Consider the following 22502-nt stretch of genomic DNA (forward strand, 5'->3'; position numbering starts at 1 on the left):
TGTATAAGAAAAATTGTCTGTGAGAATGAAAAATAGACACCCTCCCAGAGGAGCAAAGTCTTGGTTGATACAAGTTGTGGTTGTGAAGAGTAAAACATATGAGGTACTACCAGTAAAAAACCCCAACGACTACAGCTTGTGATCTTAAGACTTAAAGATGGGGCTGATGTATTGTCATGGTCTTTAATTTCTAAAGATTGCAAGCCTTCAGATTTTCCATACCTTCATAAAAAAATCCCCAGAGGAGGACTGAGGTTATACAATTCAGGATATGAGCGAGAGCTGGCCTTTTGTTTTATAATTGAGTATCTCTTTTGGAGCTAACATTAAACATACTCATCCAAAATACTTCTAGTAAGCTATTGGATCTACTTGCACAAAGAAGGCAAGTGGGGTTTGTTTTTCCTTTGATGCACTGCAGTATAACTGTATTCCCCTTCATCATCACTGCATTACACATTTTCATGTTTCCCTCACCACCACCTTAAGTACTTAAAATATTAATTATGAGATAATTAGAAATAAGCATAAATGACCATGATATGTAGAATGATGACAGTAGGTTCAATAAACCACAGACTAAAAAGCAGCTTTAGTTATACAAAATGTATAGTTCATAAATACTGTATTTTGGGAAGAGAGAACAGGGATAACTTATCCTTCCTCTCTATCTAGTGCTCTTGTGGAAGGGTTATGAAAGCAGACATTGACAGTGTTATGAATCCAAAGAGCAGTACTGCAGCACAGTTAGGTAAAAGACGCAATGATTCAGGTAGTCTTTCTCCTTTAAATCATAGAGGAACCAAAGTCCTTAGGCATCAGTCCCTTGTGTCATTAGTACAAGCTGTTACCTCCTTCTTTGTACAGTTTTAATTGTATTAGACCCAAATTAAAATCAATTCTAATGCTTTTGTTTTTATGAAGGGCAAGTTCTACAAAAGCTAAGACAACACTGAAAAAAATCTAAAAAGTGCAAAATGTGCCTTTAATTAGAGTGCATTTATAATATATATGGAAAGTACTTAAGTGTTTATTCCTCAGAGAGGTAAAAGTCTGGTAAGATAATGTCAAAAGCGATTTTACCTCAGATGAAAAGAACTTAAAAAGTTTTCAAGACACTTCCATGGTGGTTTAGTAAAATGACAGACGTTTTGCAATTAGATTGTTGAAATGAAGCAATGCGCATCATCGGTTGCATTTTAAATGAATATTCCCTCATGCTGCTATATTCAGGATACACTTTCATAGTTACTTAAGCCCCCGGTTCTTGTAAATGGAAGTCTACAGTGACACATGCTACATGGTCTCCCCTTCCCTTCCTGCTGTATTTCCACTTCCTCCCTTAAGTTAACCCTTGTTTATGTGAAATGGGAAAAGCCAATTCAGTTGATACGACTGAGATCCATAATTTCTTTGTTTTTGTCAGTTGGTTAAGTCCAATAGTGGTACATGAAAGGAAGCTAGAATACATTTAAGAAAGGTTGTACAAAGAAAGGGGGACGAACAGGAAAAAAACATAGAGTAAGGCTGCCTTAAACTGCTACCGAACTGTATCACTGGTCACACAGATAAAGGGACACAGCAGGCAGAATTCAGTACCTATGAAAGATGGTCCCAGGGTAAAGGAGACTTGTGATTAATTTCATGTCCCACTACAGGTTTCCTGCGCAAGTCTGGGTGAATCACTTCTTTGCATCTCACACACTACCTCCAAAAAAATATACCCCTCCATCTCAATTTAATGAGGTGTTTAGCTATGAAACTAATGAGGCCATATTTAAAAAGACAAAAAACCATTGTGCTACGTAAACAGAATTTCTTGAGTCAGATTTATAATGCAGAAGAGATATGACATGAAATGAACCTAATTAGAGCTGAGGATAACTGAAGTAGATCTAAATAGTTATAGGCCCACCATGTAATCAAAGTCTTTTTTTTATTTTCAAGAGTCAATCCTGACAAGATTGCTCCCTATTAAATACTACCGAAGTTTTTTGGCCAAAGAAAGAGGTTAGTGAAAGATAATCAGTTTCTCTTTTTTTATACCGGTCACATAGTTTTAATTTAATAAATGATTATTAATCTACTAATAGCACAAGCTATTTCATTCACCTAACAGTACTTGGGGATCTAATATGACCATATTGCAATATTGCAAATGTTCACTAGATGGCAATAGATGGCACTGACTTGGAGAATTAAATCAGCTTTTTTTTAAAATTACGTACACATGAAATACTTGAATAAAAACAAATGCCATTTTTAAAGTGTATTACACAACAGCAAAAAAAAAAGGTGGGACTGTTCAATTAATATAATTGTTCATGGGAGAATTAACAAAAGCACGTTTAAAAATTATTTGAACAAATAGTTCCATACTGAATACTCTAGAAGGTGGAAAAGATGATTATAGCATTGCTTCATGTTAGAATGGTCTTAAAAATATTAAATTTATAAATAACCAGTATAATTCTCTCTCAGAGGATCTGTCACAAGCAGAAAAATTAACTTCATATACTACTCTGATTTTAACTGCAACACGACTATGTTTGAAAAATCTTTCTTAAAAACTCTCTACTACTCCATATAGGGATATTTCTGAAAATGGAGAGACTTACAACTACTCCATAGCCAATGCACTGAAATGCAAATTTCAGATGGAAGTAATTACGCATTAACATGTGGTTGTGGGTAATCTGGAAGTTATTGTGGAACCATAAATTTCTAACTTAATTGCAGTGAGATAGGCCCCAAGTATAATTGGTCTTAAGTATATAAGTTGCAGTATTTCTGAAGTACCATTTCCAAAAAGGTTATAATCAGTATTCACAAATATATTTCTATTACTAGAATAGCATTAACAGGACCAAACCAGAAAAAGGGTAAGAACTGTGCATGCACATGGATTTGTGTGTACACAGAAAAATACTGAAAGTGTTAAAAACAATTCACAGCCAAAAGTAAAGTGAACTTCTTGAAAAAATACATTACCAGCATTTTCTTACTTATATATGCTGCTTTGTTTGGCGTGGCAACTCATGCTTTTCTCCACTTGATTTTTGAAAAAGAAAGTTCCTTAAAAATATGAAACTATGTCAAGTACCTACTTCAAAACACAAATGCTTACTAATTGTTAAAAATACCTCATGGTTTAATGGACAATTATTTCTATTCAAGACAGAAATGTTCTGATCACAGTATCATTATGGATACAAATTTCTGTCTTCCTCAATTCTCATAAAAAGGATATTCCATTTCATGTAAAGTAGTATTTGGGTAACTGGATCTTATGTAAAAAATACATGCTTTTTGAGATATTGTAATATTAAGAACAGTCTCCCATTTGGGAAGCAGCTTAGTAAACATCAGAGGGTCAGGTCTGGCATGACCTTGGGCAATCAAAGAGCAGGGAGCAAGGAGCACAAATCTTGGTCTGTGAAGATTATACTGCTGACAGCTCTGCTCCGAGGCTGTTGCTGCTAGTTGATTTGTGAAGTACAGTTAAGCTCAGGATAACAGCAGTTTGCTGCAAGAATGGCGATATCCCTGTATTCCTGACAATGAGGTGAACAGCGAACGGCAGAAGTTTTATTTCTGCTTCCTGAATACAAGGAGAAGCTAAGAGTGTTGCACCAAATGGAGCAGGATTGGTTAAAAAAAATGTAAGGAGGAATCAAGGGAAAAAAAACCAACAGTGGAAGCTAGTTACTTTTGCTTTTATTCCTTTCTCTTCCACCCCTACCCACTAGTGAGGATTTAAACTTGAAAGAAGCTATCTTACAATTGAGATAGGTTGACAAGGGAGGATGTATTTAGACATTCTGGATCTTCATCATACACAAAGGCTACAGTATTGTTAATCCTCACAAACAGAGCAACATTCCTAGTGCACAGTTTGAAAAAGACAGAGCACATAATTGCTTTTAATTACAGCATTTAGTTAAGTGTTTAAAAAATTCAATTTAAAAATGCAAATTCTGTATTGTTATTGCATGTTCTCTAGGATGATTTGAGGAGAAATAAGTGCAGATATGTTCCCAAAGAACATTACTGCAAATAGTTATCTATTAAATAAGACATTATTAAGTCTAATTAATTCTTCACTAAGCAAAACCTTCATTTACAGTCAGGTAGTCTTCCCTTATCTATGCACCAGAAATTCTCTTGCACTTTCTCTGACATTCTATTCTGGAAAATACGGTACCTCTGCAGTTGCTGCCACCCACGTACCTTCATCATTAGCAGACAGTTTGCCATGGAGTACATCACCCGGCCCAGACGTGACCTCCACAGCTGAACAGAGGCTGCAAAATAAGAGCAGCTTGTGAATTTGCACAAATAAATTAGAGGTTCTTTCTTGCCATCAATTATTGGTCCTGTGAATTATGATTTTGAAAGATCTCCCTCGTTAACACCACTGGGTTTTAGCCTAGAATTTTTAATTCTCAGCCATGCTGCACCATCAGACAGAAAATTCTGCACCTCTCTGAGGGAATTGCTCAAGCAGCTCTGGGTACCATACACAATGCAACAATGCAGAGCAATAGACAGCCGCTCAGCTTTGAGCTCAGGCCAAATATTAAACACCAAAAGAGGCCACACATTTTCCAGTATCAGAACAAAAGGTGCATAAAAAGATTCAAGTGATAATGAGCATCAGTTTAAAAACATGTAATCTACAACATTAAATGTGATAAATTAAAAAAATCAAACATAGCTAAAATGTCATTTCAGAGCCAAAACATGCAGGGTGAGAACTGTCTTAGTCTGGGACTGTTTGTGCTTGCCTCTGGCTTAGAGATGTGCTGGAAAAAATCTGCCAAGCCTGTCTGCTTTCCCCATGCTCCTGGAGCTTGCAGGCATTAAAAGCTGCAGCAGCAGATTTCTCTCTCTTGCTTTGCAGACAGACTCCTGATGTAAGGGATGTTCACACAGATCCTTATTTTCTCTTGTGTTACAGTACCACAGATCAATGCTACAAATACTCCTCTAATCCTCAAAAATAAACACTAGGAGTATTAATTTAGTACATTTGGAAAATAAATGTATCTCAGTCAATCAGCTGTCAAGGTCACTGTAATGATTTGAAAGGGGAGGAGGAAAGGGAGAAGAGGCTATTTCAATGAGATTGTGATAACTGAGACCACTCATTTGTATCAGTAATGTAGTCTCTGATGAAAGCATGGCAGGTCACATAGATAATTCTTCCAGCACACATAAATGCCATTACAAATAAGAGAGCTTGGTGGAATGTCTACTCCCCTTCCTAAAACAGAAAATTTCTTCAATCCTCTCCAACAACAAAACAAAAAAACAACCTATGGATATTCCCTAATTATCTTTGTCAAAGAGAGGCATAATACAGGCCCCAAGACTGAACCCAGTATTTCATCCACCGTACCCTAAAATCATTCATTACTCCTAGCTTTTGTTTTAGAAATTCCCCCTTGACCACATACGCCCTACATTAATGGAGAGGATGCTGTAAACCATGAGCAAGTATTTTATGATACTTTTCTGTTTTTCTTTTCTTGTGGACATAATTAAAAACAATCCTTTATTAGTTTACTTATGTTAATCTCTCCTTTTTGCATGTCCTCATAGTTTGGTAACTACATTCAGATTTTTAGGACCTGGGTGACAACATTTAGATGTTGATTCCTGCACTGGAGATATCTAGGTTTTCTGTTAACAATTGAATAGCACCAGCTATGATTCTCAGAAAGGACTGCAAAGCAGACAGACCGGATGTTTTCAGTCTGTGACATAAACTGAACAGAAACCTGGTCTGGAAATTCCATAGCCCTGTAGCATAAGGCTTCTTAGCACTGGCAGAAAGGGATTAAAGAAAACCTGCAAAGCAGTAAACAAAACTGAAAACCCAACAGCCTTACTGAAATGTCTGAAACCCACTCTGCAGGTCCATGCAGACATGCCTCCACTCTAAGCATTTGTTTTAACTTATTTATCAAGGACTCTGTACTCCACACTGTCATTCATTTCAATAGGAGCTCTGTGCACTGAGAAGTTGCAAAATTGGCATCTTACAGAATGTGTTACCTGGCAAGTGGTGCAACGCTAAATCTCTGCCTGTTGAAAAACTGGCCAATGAGGTGCTCTGTTCCAGACTAGAGGAGATGTACATGGTAACTCGATCGGTGTGGCACCTTCTTACACCAGCAATAAGGAAATTACAGGCTAAGCATAATCCCCATAATGAATTAAGGCTGTCTTCATATAAAGTTAATAAGGTTTGCTTCAGCTAGTTTCACATGAAAAAAACCAAACCCATTATCAGCCTCCTGGAGCTCCAAATGCAGCAAAGAAGCAGACAGGGAGCAGACCTGGCTGACCTCCAGAGACAATAGCAGTCAATACTCTGCACAGGTCCCATGGGCTTTCTGGCAGTCTTAAACCTACAGGCAGCTGCACAGTAGACACATGAAGATCTCCCCAAATTTTCAGCAGCCTTGTCCCTTGGTAACTACTAGCTGCTGCTTTTCCAACTATGCCTCCTCCTGAGCTCATCTCAGCTCTAAAGCAGCAGCAGAGAGGAAAAGCAAGGCGGCAGAAACTCATGAGTGAGGCAGGCTGCAGGACGCAGGATTATGACACAGCTAGTAAGAAGTCCTTGTACGTTAGAGGGATCACTAGCTTGGTTTTAAAGGGGTGAAAAGGAAAAGAATGTGGGGATAAGAAGGACAAAACTGACGGTAGAAAGGGGATAACAGGGAAAACTAAGTAGGAGAACAGAGACAAGAAGAATAATAGATTCAAGGAGAGAAGAACAGAAACTCCTGGAATGCTGTGGATAAATCTTCAATATCAGATTATTTCTTCCCTAACCCATTTGAGAAGAGTAGTAAATGTATTCAATTAACTATACTTGCAAATACCTTTATGACATATGCTGTTCACATGTGTGTTCACTTTTTTAGGGCATATCTAGATGGTGCATTAAGTCAAGTACAGTAACACATTTAAAACTGCTTTACACGCAGCGCACTTGACCAGGCAGAAGCGTTCAGACAGGTCTGCACCCTTCCATATAGACACTCTTTTAGGGAATTGTTTATAATAATTTTAAAATTCTGTTAACAACTTCTACTCTGCCTCTTCCTATCTCAGAGGCAGACTTTTACTTCCCACAGGCTCTAGGTGAATGTTATCCCAGAAAGAAGCTAGTAAGACTCCTTAGACTGTTAGCTGAAGCTGAAAGGTTTTTGGTTTTTTTGTATGAAGTTTTTAACTTGCTAGGCACCAGGAGTGGTTCATGTAATCCGTAACAATGCAGAAAACCTCTTGTCCAATTCTTAAGTGTACTCAGATGACCTCATTAGTATAAATACTGTTAAAAAAAATGTTTGGACAACTAATTTGTCCTGATGAGCCTTCTTTATCCTATCCTATTGCAGTTAAACAACTAAGAAGGAACAGGAAAAAAACATAATTGCATATGAAACCATGAAAATGACAACGTAGATTAGTATTATCTAAATCTTATTCTAAAAAGTGACTCAGGTATTTCAGGAGTCTAAGTGCCATGCAGCTACAGTGAGACTCAGCCATTTATGTAGCAGCATCCTAGGCCAGTGTAGCCCTTGTATGACGGCAGTTCGATCTAAAAAAATTTAGTGGATTTCAGACATGAGGACCAAGAGGAGCCAGTCAGCCAAGGCTTAAGATGAAACATCCATCTAGCTGCAACAGCAATACATTTATATATTAATCACTAAAGGACAGCAGCCATGTTCTTTGTTTCTTCTAAGTAGGAAAAAAAATTGATTTAGTGCATCAGTTTGATCAAGGGCAAAACTGTGAAATTAATTCCAGCAAATAAAAGTACAAGCTGTATCATTTCAGAAGCTAAGTAGGCTATGAGATTATAAAAGTACTGATTTACCAACTCTGGGGCAGTCTTGTGAAAATTCTGGCATACTTAGGCAAGTGATAAAAACACACTGCCTGTGAAAAAAATGTTTAAAGAATACCTACCTTGTCTGTTCTCCTGTGTAATGTTAGTCATACTTCCATCTTCAGCTAAGCCTTGTTCCAAATTTTCTAGTATCTGTAGTAAATTTTTTAAAGTAACGAACATGAGTTTAAACAGCACTATATATTTAATGCAGATTATCTACAATTGACAGTCTATATGTAAACCAATTCAGTCAGGAATGCTTCGCTTAGGTACAGTTCAAAATTACTGATTATTACCATATCTAGATAAATTGCACAAAGAAAGCCATTCTACGGTAGAAGGATGTTAGAGTTCAGGTTTATGATACTTACAGAACATTAAATGTCAGCACACTCCAGGGACATACATATTTTGTTAAGCAAAACATGAAATATGCTTCACCAGAGAATGAATGTTAATGACCACAAAGAAAGTCAAACTGATTTTCCACAGAAAGCCACTGCCTCTTGACTCCCCCATCCTAAGTACAGGCTCTGGTTTCAGCCTTTTGTCCTTAATGAGGTACTCCTCTTGCATTTTCCTTCTCAAAGTTTGGGGTTTATTGCTTCTTTTTATTTATTATAGATTTTAAATCATGTAAATTGTTGAGTGAATGAATGTTGCTTTATTGGAGGAATGAAGAATGAAAATGTATACTTATTGAAGCTTGCGTCTTAAGCACTTTTAAAATATGTATGCAAGGCTCCATTTGAAATGCAAGTCAACTTTTCTTTTTCTAATCCCATTACAGTTTCTCCAAATTTGTATTCTGATTCCCACAATCACCCCATTTTTCCTGTTACAGATTCATAACTTTTGTTATAGAACAATGCTTGAGATTTCCTTCAAAAAAACGTTAAGGCCACTTGCTCTTTAATCAGTCGCTGTGGTTAGCCAATTAGGGAAATACAAAGAACTGTCTCTTCTGGGGACTGAGTGCACTTCCAAACACAGAGCTCTCAGCTTTTGCCAGTACAAGAAGTAATTGTTTTTTCCTACACCAGCAAAGCATTGCAGTTGTGCTCAGTGCTTTGTAAGCAAACACTTAAAAACAACACAGGAAATCCTCCAAAGGAAAGACAGGTAGAATTAATCTGGTTTCAGACAGTGTGTTGGTACCTTCTACAGGCAGTGAAGAGCAACCGGTACTTCCAGGAAGTCAGTTCATGCCATCTATTTTAGACATTAGGAATTGCTCTCCGAGATACCAAGCTCTTCACAGACTAGAGTGAAAGCTTGAAGTTAGGTGCCATAAATGTAGCTACAAGGAACTTAAGAGCAAGGAAAGACATACGATGAAATGACAGCAGTTACCACATGCCAGCTGAGCCAGGGTAATTTTCCCCAATAAGAATTGTTAGCCCATGACGAATACAAGGTAATATGATTTAGTGTTAACCTCGTTCACAGAGGGCTAGGCTAAGTTGCCTTACCTCAGATTTTGAGAGGCTATAAGCGTACACCAGTAGATACTGCAGCTTAGTTGATAGGTGGCAATTTATGAGATCACAGCGGCATGCCTGCAAGACTGAATCTCAGTCCCACTTTCAAAAGCAGTGTAGCCACTCAGAAATCACTTAGAAACCAAAGCACCACATTTCAGTGTTAAATGCCTAGTGTATAATGAGGCACCTTGTCAAGAGAAAAAAAACTATTCTTCTCTCCCACAAACCAAAACCACCGTATCATCTATTTTCTGTCCAGTCTAAAACCCATCATCTTTCTCTTCCTCTGGAAAACGTCTAGTGATCACTCCTCACTCTCAATAAGGCTTGAAATTCTTACTCTTGAAATGGTCTAAACATAACAAGGTACCTTCATCAATGAGGTGTGCTGTCTTGTTCAAAAAGACAATGGGTTTCTCTGAAAACGTGTTAACATCATCAAAAAAGAAAGAATTAAATATTAGCATACAATTAGAGTATTATATTAACCATACTGTGACATTACTTGGGGATATCTAGCTGTCACCTCAAGCTCAACGTAATTAAAACAGAACTTGGTGCTGATTTGAGGCTAATTGTTTTATTCCCTAGGTTTATTTCCTTTTGCCCTTCTTAAGGATAGGAACATCATCTGCAGTTTTTCAGTGTTTGGGCATTTCCCTAGTTTTCCAAGAACTGTTTAATGATAACATTAATGATTCAGGTAGTTCCTCAGTGTAAGCTATCTGGGTTAGTTGATATCAAATGTTTAATTTTAGCAAATCCCCTCATCCCACTTTTCTACAGATGGTAAACTGTTTATTCTAGCAATATCACATGGGATAGCTCTAAACATGCTTGTTCCTATTATAAAGAGAAATATGATTGAACACTTCTACCATTTACTTTAAACATCAGTTTTACATATGACCTATGCTTTTTCTTGTTTTGAATATTTATAAATGCACACGCAATAGTTTCACTGGCTAGTATTACTTCACTGAGTTCTTCCGTTTCATTCCCTATCAATCACCTGTATACTGTAACACTAACCTATGTACACCACCATTTGCATTCCTAGTTTCCTATCATTAGGTATCTCTTTTTAATACTTCATTTCTTCTTCCACAACTTTTCACCAGCATTAGCTTCTTACTCAAAATAATTTTTTTTGGTGCTTCTGCAATTGTGGCTTTTTGAGTACTCAGACTGGTGCAGGATCATTTCTACAAATTCATCAAACAAGGCGCTAAGACAAATACCCCCTAGACTGAAGTAACGTATGAGAAACAGAATACTTACGTGACCTTAGTAACTGAGCCAGAACTGGAAGTTGAACGAAAATAAACCCCAAAACCAATCAGTAGCTAAGAGACTGAAAATTTCATCAATTTAGAAGTAAAACAGAAGACCAGGAGATATGAAGAGTGTGTATGGAAGGGCCAGGGAAGAACATAACTACTCATGAAGGAGAGTGGTGGAACTACAGAGGGAGTGGCTGATGGACAACTGTCACAAAGTTATTCTTGAAAAGTTTTGCAGAGGCTTTTTTAGGAAGCAAGACTGTTAACCCACTTGCCACTGCTCCACCCACCTGGTAGAAGAGCCCAGTACAGCTCTGCCACTTGAAGGATTAGGGTTAAGAAGCGAAATATGCTGCACTATAAAATGTGTGCATTTCCAGGAGCTCTCCCTCAATCAGCTAGGAAGCTTTGGCACAAACAAGGGAGGAGTTTAGATTAAACCTGACTGTTGTTCTTTTCATATTTTGGTCTCTGGGTAAGCATTTATTAGCATGTCCTCAGCATTATTAGCACTAAAGTGATCACGCCTATGTTTTTAAATGAATACTTAAAAAGAACAAACCCTTCTGTGATTTAAATTACTATTGTTATTCTTACTGCTTGGCTGTTTGGAGACCATGTATTTGAAGGCGGACTTATAAGGGCAACAACACATTGAGGCAATTCACATTGCAAAGACCAGCAATAACACAGAGACAGTAACAGTTTCACTGGATTCCTCCCACAAGCTATAATACTCATTTGGTGCTACAGATATTTCTTTCCCAAATGTTGAATGTTTAGACAGAGATGTAAAATATCCAACCAGATCTTGATTACAAATTTTCAGGAATACTGGAAAAGGTAAAAACATTCTATCCAGGGAAAATGAAAATGATGTTTTTGCACTCAACCTCCAAGCCTGCTTCAGGTAGCAGAAATATGTTAAGTAGAAGGGGGCTGAAGAGACCAAGTTACCAAAATAGTGACAAAGTAAATATGGTTAGATCTTTAAGTTGAATGGCTAATCCAAACTTGACAAGTGTCTGTAGAATGCGGACAACAAAAAGCAAAAGGGAATTTAGCAAGTTAAAAGGAAGTATCAGGAAAAAAAGCATAATTACATCGAGGAAGAGAAACAAAACAGAAAGACAAATTTTCTTATGGTAAGAATGCATTAGCATTAGCCTGGAATAGCCTCCCAGGGGATGTGGCCTCAGCTCCGTAGGCTGGCTCATTAAAAACTAGAAAACAACCTTGTGTTGCAGAGAGACAGACTAGGTGAGCTAATAGGTCTTTTCTCTCTTCTAGCTTCTATGACTCCAAGATCATCTCATTTACATAATGACTATTCGTACGCCCTTCTGTAAATACGGATGACCAAAGATTATTTTTCCACTTTTTAAAATAGGGAAGTAAAACACTAGAGGGTTTTGGTTGAAAGCTCCCCAATTAATTCTGTTATAACTGAAATGGTTCCCAAGTGTCTTATACAAATATTAAGACTAATGACTGTACATCCTTTATGTTACTTTCTTGGTTATGCCATGGGTTTTCGTAAGTATTATGAACCTCATTCTTGAACACTCCATGTGAGATTGAGATTATTAGACTAATTGTGTTCTAGAAAAAAATCAAAACATATATCTAAAAAATGTTTTTTGTCAGCCAATGCTGACTTCAAATGGTTAAATTATCAACAATTTACAGCTGTCTTTTAAGAACATATTTATGTTTACAAGCTGTCCTTTTTCACACTCTTGTTTCTACAGTTGTCTTAGAATTGCTCCAAAAGACAAGGTATTTAATTGAATGCAAACAAATGAAGTAATCTGCAATGAGGTGTCTAGAATAACTGATCAGAAATATTCCCTTGAGAAGGAAGGTTTGTAGTTTTCTGTGTACTGTACTTTAAAAAGGAGCATCCATCAGCACAGAGAATGGCTTGTCCTGGCTACTATATCCTGTCTCTAGTGGAAGCTGTCAGAAGCAAAGGGAGAGCGTTCTTTTTCCTGACTGCAATTGAACACACTAACCTGGGACAAGCTCCGCAAACTCAGACACAAGGCGGCAGAGAGAAAGAGATGGCAATCCGTGAACCAAAAGCAAGTGCAGAGAACAGGGGACTCCTCAGAAGAGCTAGTGGAAGATGTACAGCCAGCCTCAAAGAAGCTTTCCCCAAAGGCAGAAGGGATCACACAGAATTTGTAATGAACTAGGCCACTAGCAGCTGATGGAGTGAGAAAATGAGTAAACAGACCTGTTCTTCAAGAATCTAGCATGCAGGGAAATATGTATATATTAATTTGTAAACCTCCTTTATTCCCATTTCATCTTCTCCAGCACATGCAGTTTCCCTTATTTAAAAGAAATAATGTCTAGTTCATGTTCAAACAAAATCTTGTATTACAGTTTAGAAGCTTCCTTGATATACTGGGTATGCTCTAAGGATATGCACTTCAAGGAAAAGAGCGTAGGCAGAGGCACCTCAAGGTTGTAGATGACTTAAAGGTCTTGTAAAGAAGAAGGCGGGGGGTGGGGGTAATTTCCTTTTCTTTCATTCCTCTATTGACTGATAATCTTTAATCTGTGGAGAATCATGGCTGATCACACTGTAACCGAGATATGGCCATTTCAATAAAGTTAGCCAGATGGCTGATGAACACCCTGCTCAGCAGTCACTTCCTCATTCACATTCATACAATTTTCTCTGTCTGTTACAAAATAAAGGAAATCAGAAACCAGTTAAGTTTTTGGAATCTAGTGGCACCTTCATGACTGAGGGGAGACATGCAGCACTTAATACCAGATCGCATAAAAACAATATATGAAACAGCTGATCTGCTGCAGACCAGGGCAGGCAAATGTCAGTAGAAGCACTGTGAAATCCTGCAACAGAGGAGTATGGCATTTCATAGAAGAAAAAAATGACTTCAAATTGAGGAGGACTGTTTATGAAGGAAAAGGCTAGAGAGAACATCCTGCCAGTAATGTTATTAGATGACATGGTCATGAACAGGTAGCAGCATTTGTGAAGTGCCAAAAAGTAGCACTTCTTGGCCAAATTAGATATATCTCTCAACTGTTTCCAGATCAATTATTTCCAACTCTATAACAAATGCCACATTCATCTCTTACTACCTGAACCTTTCACCTTTTTCTCCTCATAATACAAAGAACTGTTTTTTTCACTGTAAACATTTGGTTATCCTAGCCATTACTGTGCTAGAAGCAAGTTGATTTTATATACGTAAAGCCATTATAGCTATACAATTAGCAATTACCAAATCCCTTCACTTCTGTTATCCAAGTTATTTTCAGGAGTAAATATAGGAAAAATCCAAGGAATACTGAAAATAAAAATTAATCACTTTATCTTATATACAGTTTTGAACTTTCAAATGTCACACATAAAACAATAAAGCTGCATTTCTTCTAGAGTTTGCCACATTGTAACAGTCACAGCTACTTTGCATTAAGACTACTTGGGAAAGATTTCTGTAAAAAAACATTTAAGGATGAATGCTTAACAGTCAGGGTGTTGGTTTAGTAGATAAGTTCTGTGCACACAACACCATCACTCCAATTTCAGCACTGACAAATCCCGTGTTATAATTTAGGCCATAATTTTGTATTATAGCACTTGACAAAACAAAAGAAAAACCCCAAAACAAACTCAGCAGGTTGTATTTATATTCCCAAATGTCCATTATTTCCAAAACCAGCTATTCAGACTATTTCTGATGGATCAAGACTATTTTTGAAGGAACAAGATCATTAACAACTGCGCTTTGAGCTATCTGGACACAGCTGAATGAGGGAAGAAAGCTCTCCTAGTTGCCCTTAAACACATCTGCTTCCTGTCCATGTCTTGTCTGGCAAAAACACGAAAGCAAGAGAAGTACATTGTCCACTGTTTTACTCATTTTAGTCAGAGTTACCACAGAGGAGAAAAGGATGTATCCTAAAATGGAAGAGGCACTTAACTTCTATTAGTGAGTTCCTTATTTGTATCAAATGGAATAAAAAAATGTAACAGTTGAAACTTAATGTTCTTTATAAGGACAACAGAATATACTCTTTAAACATTCAGAAATGTTAGTGCACAGAGAAGCTGTTACCTTGGCACAGATTATCTTCATACTGTGCAGTCTGTCAAGTGATTCCTGAGGATTACCTAGGTACTGAGGAAGTTCAGCGTGTAAAATCCGCATGGAGAAAGGAACCATGGAACCTAGAAACATAATTAATTTTATTAAATGTGTTTGCTATAATGATCAGTTTGTGATTTGTCTACGTTACACAAGGTATTTCTCACTACTGTATATGACACAAAGTCCCTTTTACCTTTGTATCTTTTTCTCCTGCTGAAAGATGTGAAAGATGAGAAAATAGTTATAACAGGTGACATACTGTAAAATGTTTTAAATAGGTAATCACATATGTAACCACAATCAAGAAGGCAAAAAAAAGGTGTACCTAATTCAAATTTTCAAAATCACATTTTGGTGCACGCAAGTCCAATGTTTCATTAAGGATTTTTATAAACTAATTACAATAAAGGATTAACTAAATGGAAGTTTACTCAAGTTGCAGCTACAACATTACTCTTAACATTTAATATGCATATTTTACAATCAATGCAGAAGAAGGAAGAAGGAATTATTGGCCTTAAAAGCATGCTTGTGAAAAAGTTACATAAACAGGGCATGCAAACCCACTTTTATATAATCCTTCTAAAAATAAAGCTAATATGAAGGGCCCCTATATTACTGAAGAAAAAGTAAGAACAGAAAACCAACATGAGTCAAAAGAAATACAAAATAAAACCAGTATAATGAAGAACATAAATAATGATACTATAACAGACACAATAAATCTAAAAATATATCAAGTCCTCTAGGAAATTAAAATATACTACAAAATATTTTGTTTCTTTTTTCTATTAATATCCATAGGTTTGGTTTGTGTAAAGGTCTGAGTCCATTATGCTGAGCAGAGACCATCCCATTGTTATAAAGATGACTTTTAGTCCCAGTTTTACTTCATTAATGTTAGCTCTTCCATAAAGAGTCACAAAAAGACTCCATACTGTGAGACTGATTCTTCATAAAGATGGTGTATTTTGTGTATTTTCTCGTTTATTGAAAACATCAAAGAATAGGGAAAGAATTTTAAGCAGTATTTGGGGAGAAAAAGAAATTTCTTCCTTTTCACATTAGTTTATTTTATTATTATTATAATAACATTTACCAAAGATCCAATCCCCTAAGTTTACGAGTATCAAGGGCAGTTTCAGGAGCTTTAGGGAATCCTAGTGGGTTCAACATCTTGCTTTCAGATAACTGCATTTCCTGACACACAAACAGTAATACTGAACATAAACTAAATGATACTATTAAAACCAAATCAGAGCTAGAATAATGGGGAAATAGGCCTTGCAAAATACCATGCTACAGTTCTAATATTTTAATATAATACATTTGCTTATTTTAGACATATTCTAAGGGGACTTCCCTCTAAGTCACCTCTTGCCTCATCTTTCCTCAAAAACAGGACTCAGGAGCTTTTCAGAAAGACTTTTGCACCTGTTCTTAACAGGCTTGTATGTCAAAGAGGTAAATGCTATATACAATGAGTCACTGCCTCTAGACTTTTTTTTTTAAAGGTTGACAAAATTTTAATCACAAAGCTCACTAATTATGACCTTCAGAGTAAGCTACTTCCATCTACATAAATTCTCTTTTGCCAGTGCTAACTATTCCCCATGGCTTCCGTGACTGCTGTGTTCCTGTAACGGATGTACACATGAGTTTTATGCATCACCATATGTGGAATAGAGATTAAGAAAACAAAACTGTCTTTGAAATTCTATTAAGAGAAGTGTAAAAGGTTACTCAACCAGTAAAAAAAGATGTGAAATATTTTATGTATGTATCCAGACTAGTACTTAACATGACACAAGTGAAGACACACAGTCAAGAGTGTGGGGGGTGAATAACAATGAAAAAGGAAGGCAAAAATGATTTAAGATAAATTCTGCGCCAGGACACCACAGAAAAATTGATTTGTAGACATGTTATGAACCTGAGAACCTGCACTGCAAACCTACAGAAGCAAACATGACCTGCAGCTGGTTCCATCTCTACCAGCTCTCTGGTGACCAAGTTCTAATTCCACCATCCAACAGTAGTCCTGCCAAAAAAAAGCAGTACCTAAAACCAGCTAGTTTGGTACTGTTTTTCTGAAGAAAGTAGTCTTGATTTACTGACAGTACACGAACCATGCACCTACTGCTGCACTCAGCAGGATTTCTGAGGCAAAGGTTAAAAAAGGAAAAATTTTGTTCATCAGTAAAGCTTTGGAACACCTGAGATATAAACCAAAAGAAATCTAAAGTTTTAGCAACTTTTTTGGTTAATGACTGTGTTCTAGAATGTTCAACTCTGAAAAAGTTTGTATCATTACATTCTCTTGTAAAATGCAGCAAAAGGTCAACTTGATAAATACTCATACAGAAAATCTGAATTTGTAACAGAACAGCTCAATGTACAGAAAGACGGGTATTTAATGGAGCACAGATTAAATATCTTACGTTATCCATTTTTATAAAACTTATATAATGTTTTGTAAAACACTTTTTGGGATTGCATATTTTGTAAAGTATTGATCTTATATATTGCTGAATGAAGCCACACTATTATGATCCATGCGAGGGGAAGGAATAACCCATTACCAATCTACATCATCAGAAGTGGTGTCAGAGGATGTCGGAATGATGAATGCAACTCCAGGCCAACTTAGAGTCCATAAGAATCTGATTTATTTCCTATCACAACTAAGACTTCAGTGGTAACAGGCATTCAGAACTATATTACTTTGAAATGTACTTTATTGATGTATTATTTCTCAACCACTTAGTATTTTCTTCGTAGCATGTGACAAAAAAGCATTCCGGTGTGATCCTCAGTGGGTACATCAAGTGTGGTGACAGATCTCTCAAACAAAACCTGAAGGAAGCCACAGTGTAAGGGTAGTCAGTGTAATGACTTTTCAAACCACAATTTATATTACTATTTCACACAGCAGGATCTAAAAATCTAGTATCTGTTTCTTCTCTTTTTGAAATGTATGACATAACTAGTATCCTGCAAGAAATGTTATTGTAAGTATCCAGTGAACTTCTGTTACTTAGTGCTTATTAAACAGGCTAACTTTATTTAAAATCTCAGAAACACCAACCATTTCTGCCCTCTTCCTCAGTTTCCCTGTAATCCTTCTGAATAGCAGAAGTTTGGGGTTTTTTTTGAAGAAAGCACAAAATTATATGTGTCCTCTAACAAAGTGTGGTAACTGGGGAAAACAGAAGAGAAAAAAAATGAGCTTTTTCCTCTGGTAAGGCTGTCTTACCACTCCATGTAAACAGTAGTTTGTAACTTTTAAGTCAAGTCAGATGAGCAAATTGCTCACAGAAAACCTGCAGCACTTATCCAAGCCACTCATCCAAACATACTCCTTGAATACTCTGTTTATAAAAAAGAAACTCTGAGATTTTTGGTTAAATACATTTTCCTAGGTATGTTCCTGTTTCCAAGTAAGCTAATTCTTAGTTAAATGATTTGAAGTATGGATGACATATCTAATTCAGTTCCTACATTAATAAACTGATTTTGTGGTTTAAAAAGAATGACCATAAATTTACTTTAGATGTGGTAAAGCTTTCAATGAGTGCTACTTATATAAAGTGCTAATACAATTTACATACACTTCTCAGGAAGAAATACATGGCAGTAATAGAAAATGCATGTGAAGAGATCTGTTCACTGAAACAATTCTCTTAACTCCTAGTTAACAGTTCTGTAAAAACTGACAACACCACACCCCTTCTACCCCGAGTTCTCTATCACTGTATTGTCTCCAGCATCCAAAATCTGAATCTATAATTTTCTCCATCTAAGAAAATGGAACAATCATCTTTCAACCTGTCTGAAACAAAGATGTCAAGTAAGAGACTGAGAGAAGCAATAGCGAGTTACTAAAAAGCTCTTCACAGGGTGGATGGTTATGAACCGTTGTTCTCACGGCTCAGCAAGGTGACCCGTGTGTGTACCATGGTGGAAGAGAACATTGTGAGCACAATGGGTTTGAAATGCAGCCCAGCAGAGCTTCATGGGGTGAATGGGAGATGAGAAAGGCAGAGGCAAACTGTGATATGACTCTGGTGAATCTTCATCAAAGCCGTATCAGTTCACTGATAAAAAGGTAAAAAGCAAAAAATAAGAGAATCACAGAAAGTGCTGACTTGGAACAGTTAACTCTGAGCTCACTAAGAATTTTTGTCTAAACAATGGGACATAGATTTGTTGTTCTATGACATCACCGTATCATGTTGCATCAAAGGCTCGTCATTCAGGCTTTTTCTGCTGAAAGAACAACAGCATGGAAGAACCCATTCCTGTTGTAAAAAACTGATGACAGAAAAAGAAACTGCACACAAATCTACAAAAACACAGCTTCTGCTCTGTCTTGCAAGACACAGGAGTTTAGCCTTCTGATAAGTATTCCTTAACATTTTAATATGAAGATGGCGACAAATGAAAAGAAGTTGAGACCTAAAAAAGGCTTGTCTGAGATTTTAAAGAACACTGTAATTTTCATTTTACATTGTCTAGGTTAAGAAGAAATAACTGGGAAGAAGTAAATGACATTTGTTGATGACTCTAGTAGATCAATAATAATAGTGTTATGAAGGTTGGATAGGCAGATTGTAGAATTCAGAGTGAAAAATTTAATTAAAAAGTAGATTAACAGCAGGGAAAAAAGCTATACTTGCCTCAGTAAACACCTTTACCTTGGGGAAAAAACAAAGTAAGAAAGTAAGACTGACTACATTAACATGAAACTGTAACAGAAATACATATGCTTGTTAGGTTAAGAAGGACATTATATTGTCTGAAAGGTTTCACCTACTTGCTTACTGTTAGGCCAAATTTTTAAGGCACACAGCGTAACACATATTTCTTTATAATAGGCTCCTATACAAGTGGGCATATATATTCCTGTGATATCCCACTAGGGATAAGGGAATTTTACATAAAGACTGGATTTTTGGCACATGCGGCCTTTTGCAAAACTATTTGGAATCAAACCCATGATCTCCATTATATTTTGCTCAGTACTGATTTAACGAGGCAACATGTCAAGGAAATATTTAAAACAAGCAGCTTATCCTGTAATTAAAATGTTTACTTAAGAGCACAGGAGAATGGATTTTGCTCTCTACTTCATGCTTCAGATTTCTAAAGAAGTAATGCCCTCTTACACAGAAACACTATGTCAACAAAGCTTAGATGATGTCAACAAAAGACAATACACTACAATTACTGCTACATATTGAAATTTTATTTCTAAGTTAAGTGAGTCTTATTCTAGCTTGATGTTTTACAGCTGACCTCTGTTACTCCTCTTCAGGGGTTTCATAATAATTTTATCTATAAAAAATTCAGAATGGAAAAATGGTTTACTTTTAAGACAATTCTTTTCTAGCTGTAACTTAAATATAGGGGAGAATTTTTTTCAGAGTATGATTTTTGATTGTCACTTTGGCATGAATTAATCTCATTCACATATATATATGTTATCAGCATACAAAAGGCAAAACTAAAAAGTGAAAAAAGGTCTGCTGAAAGGAAAATGGATACTCTAAAAGCATGGGAACAGATGGAACAAATAGTAAGATCAGGTAGAATTATCGAAGACCACAGATTTCAATTTCTATTTCTTTATGAACAGCTGCACATTTTCATAACTGTCATAACATAAACATCACCTCAGGTCAATCAAATTCAAACTGCAGCCCTCATCTGCAGCCCTTTTAGAGCAGAAAAGATTCCAATGGCTAGCCATTTTATCTTCATATTTTCTTGTTGCAAAATCTAGAAATGCTTTCTGATCTGCATTCTACAGCTTATTCAACAAACCTTAAATACCAAAAAGCAGCAGTAGGGCAAATTATCATTTACTGAAAGTATAAAGTGGGATCTTATGACAGTGAAAAAAAACAAAAACAAGAAACAAACCCTTCCTTCACTGGGTAGAAGAGAAATATAGAAAATCCAGTTTCAGAAAGATATTCTGCTTTATACGTACATATACAAACGGAGAAGTATATCCTTGCCTTTATATGCACACACACACACTTTTACATACTTCTTCAACAGCATATTTGCTGTATCATAAATAACACAACAGTATAATTTATAAGGAGATTTTTAAGGGATGATGTAGTAACTCTGAACCCTAGTCTCACTGCCAGTTAAAAGTACACTTAAAAATCCAGATTCAACAGACTAGTTTCCAAGCTTTGGTTTATTACTTTCATTCCAGAGAGACTGGAAAAGAGATAGCAGCCTAATGTTTGTAACCATTGGAAGAAAGTGTTTTGAAAATTTTATTTGGAATTGCATGTTTCCATTATTTCACAATTTAATTGCACAAGACCTAAGAATATGGATATTCTGAATTAAGGTCTGGTTTTGAAAGGTTTCAAAAATACTTTCTCAGTAATCTACTTATTTGCACTGAAGCAAGGAAAACATAAGAGAAAGAATGCAGAAAAACCCTGCAACAACTGCCCTACCACAAAGATATCACCATAAATCTTACCTGCTGCTAACTGCAGTAAGGCAGAATCTAGAAGTAAGTTACTTGCTCATGTTTAAGACAGTGTGTGTAAAGCCAGTACTGTCTACACTGAGACTACAAAGTCTTAGGAAAGAAAGCACAATTAAATATTTTAGCAAGCACTCTACCCCCATAAAATTATACATACATTTCTTGACTAAAGTACCTATATTATTTCAGAAAAAAATGTATTTGCAAGTCTGACTACTCTGAATAGTCATCTGGAAACACAACACTTGAGTGGTATTTACTCAAGTTGTATTAGCTGATTTCACAGGTAGAAGGTAGCTCTGAAGCAACAGAACAGACAGCGAATTTAAAGAGACAATAGAGATGTACACAGTACTATAAATAAAATAATTGGCAAACCAGTTCCTCTAGAGGCTTTAGTATGTTTTTTACTGTCAGTGTGGGCTTGAATGAAGAACTCTTCTGAGCAACTGCCAAGACTGAAGAAGTCTGACATGGGAGTGTAAGTTCAGGCGCAGCAGTATTTGTGGTAACATATGAGAAAACCAATACTACATATAACAACGACTAGAGTCCTTTTTTAATTCTGTTTTCCTGCAAAGCTTATTAACAGATAGGAGCACTATATATGGTACAATTTCTTTAGTCTGTGCATTTCTTCTCTTATCTCTGTTCTTACCTGGATTACTCCCTTTTGCCTCCCCACCCACCACAATTATTTTTCTTTTTTCCCCACACCATTTCCCATTCTGCTACAGTTCTCCTACTAATCACAAGTTGATGAGGATGAAAAAACAAAGGGCATTTAATTTATAGCATCATCCAAAACCATGCTGAGAAAAAAGGAGAGGAAGCTTCAGCAAGACTGCCTCCTACTAGCATAGACAAGTAGGAAAGAAGAGAAGAACAGAAGACAGTAAACTCAAAGTGGCCAAACGTCACTGTAGAGTCATCGCTACGTTTACTGTGAAAGCATATAGGAGATAATTTCCCCAATCCATGCCTGTCCTTCCTTATGGCATAGGCTAACATTCAGAAGCAGTACCAAGCTTCAGAGAGTAGGTAGACCTTGAAGCTGTGCACAGTCCTCTGCACTACATACAGTCAAGACGTCTGTAAAATGCTTTCTGCAGGTATTAAGAGAAAAATTCTGGATGGGTGTTTCCACAGTAAGTATAGTGTCTC

General features: G+C 36.5%; 1 protein-coding gene across 4 annotated transcripts in view; it reads right to left on the reverse strand.

Annotated features, from left to right (window-relative positions):
* Positions 1-22502, reverse strand: part of TRAPPC12 (trafficking protein particle complex subunit 12) — a 55465-nt gene that overhangs the window by 11629 nt on the left and 21334 nt on the right. For all 4 annotated transcript variants that reach the window (XR_012628015.1, XR_012628014.1, XM_074861631.1 and 1 more), the window contains exons 6-8: positions 14786-14898; positions 7996-8068; positions 4231-4304 (exon numbers count right to left, since the gene is read on the reverse strand). Coding sequence is in view for 2 of the 4 variants with exons in the window: in XM_074861631.1 (XP_074717732.1) it covers positions 4231-4304; positions 7996-8068; positions 14786-14898 (260 nt within the window). In the remaining 2 variants the exon portion in view is untranslated. The remainder of the gene's footprint in view (positions 1-4230; positions 4305-7995; positions 8069-14785; positions 14899-22502) is intronic.

The sequence above is a fragment of the Strix uralensis genome, chromosome 3, assembly GCF_047716275.1.
Source record: "Strix uralensis isolate ZFMK-TIS-50842 chromosome 3, bStrUra1, whole genome shotgun sequence".
Classification (NCBI taxonomy): Eukaryota; Metazoa; Chordata; class Aves; order Strigiformes; family Strigidae; genus Strix; species Strix uralensis.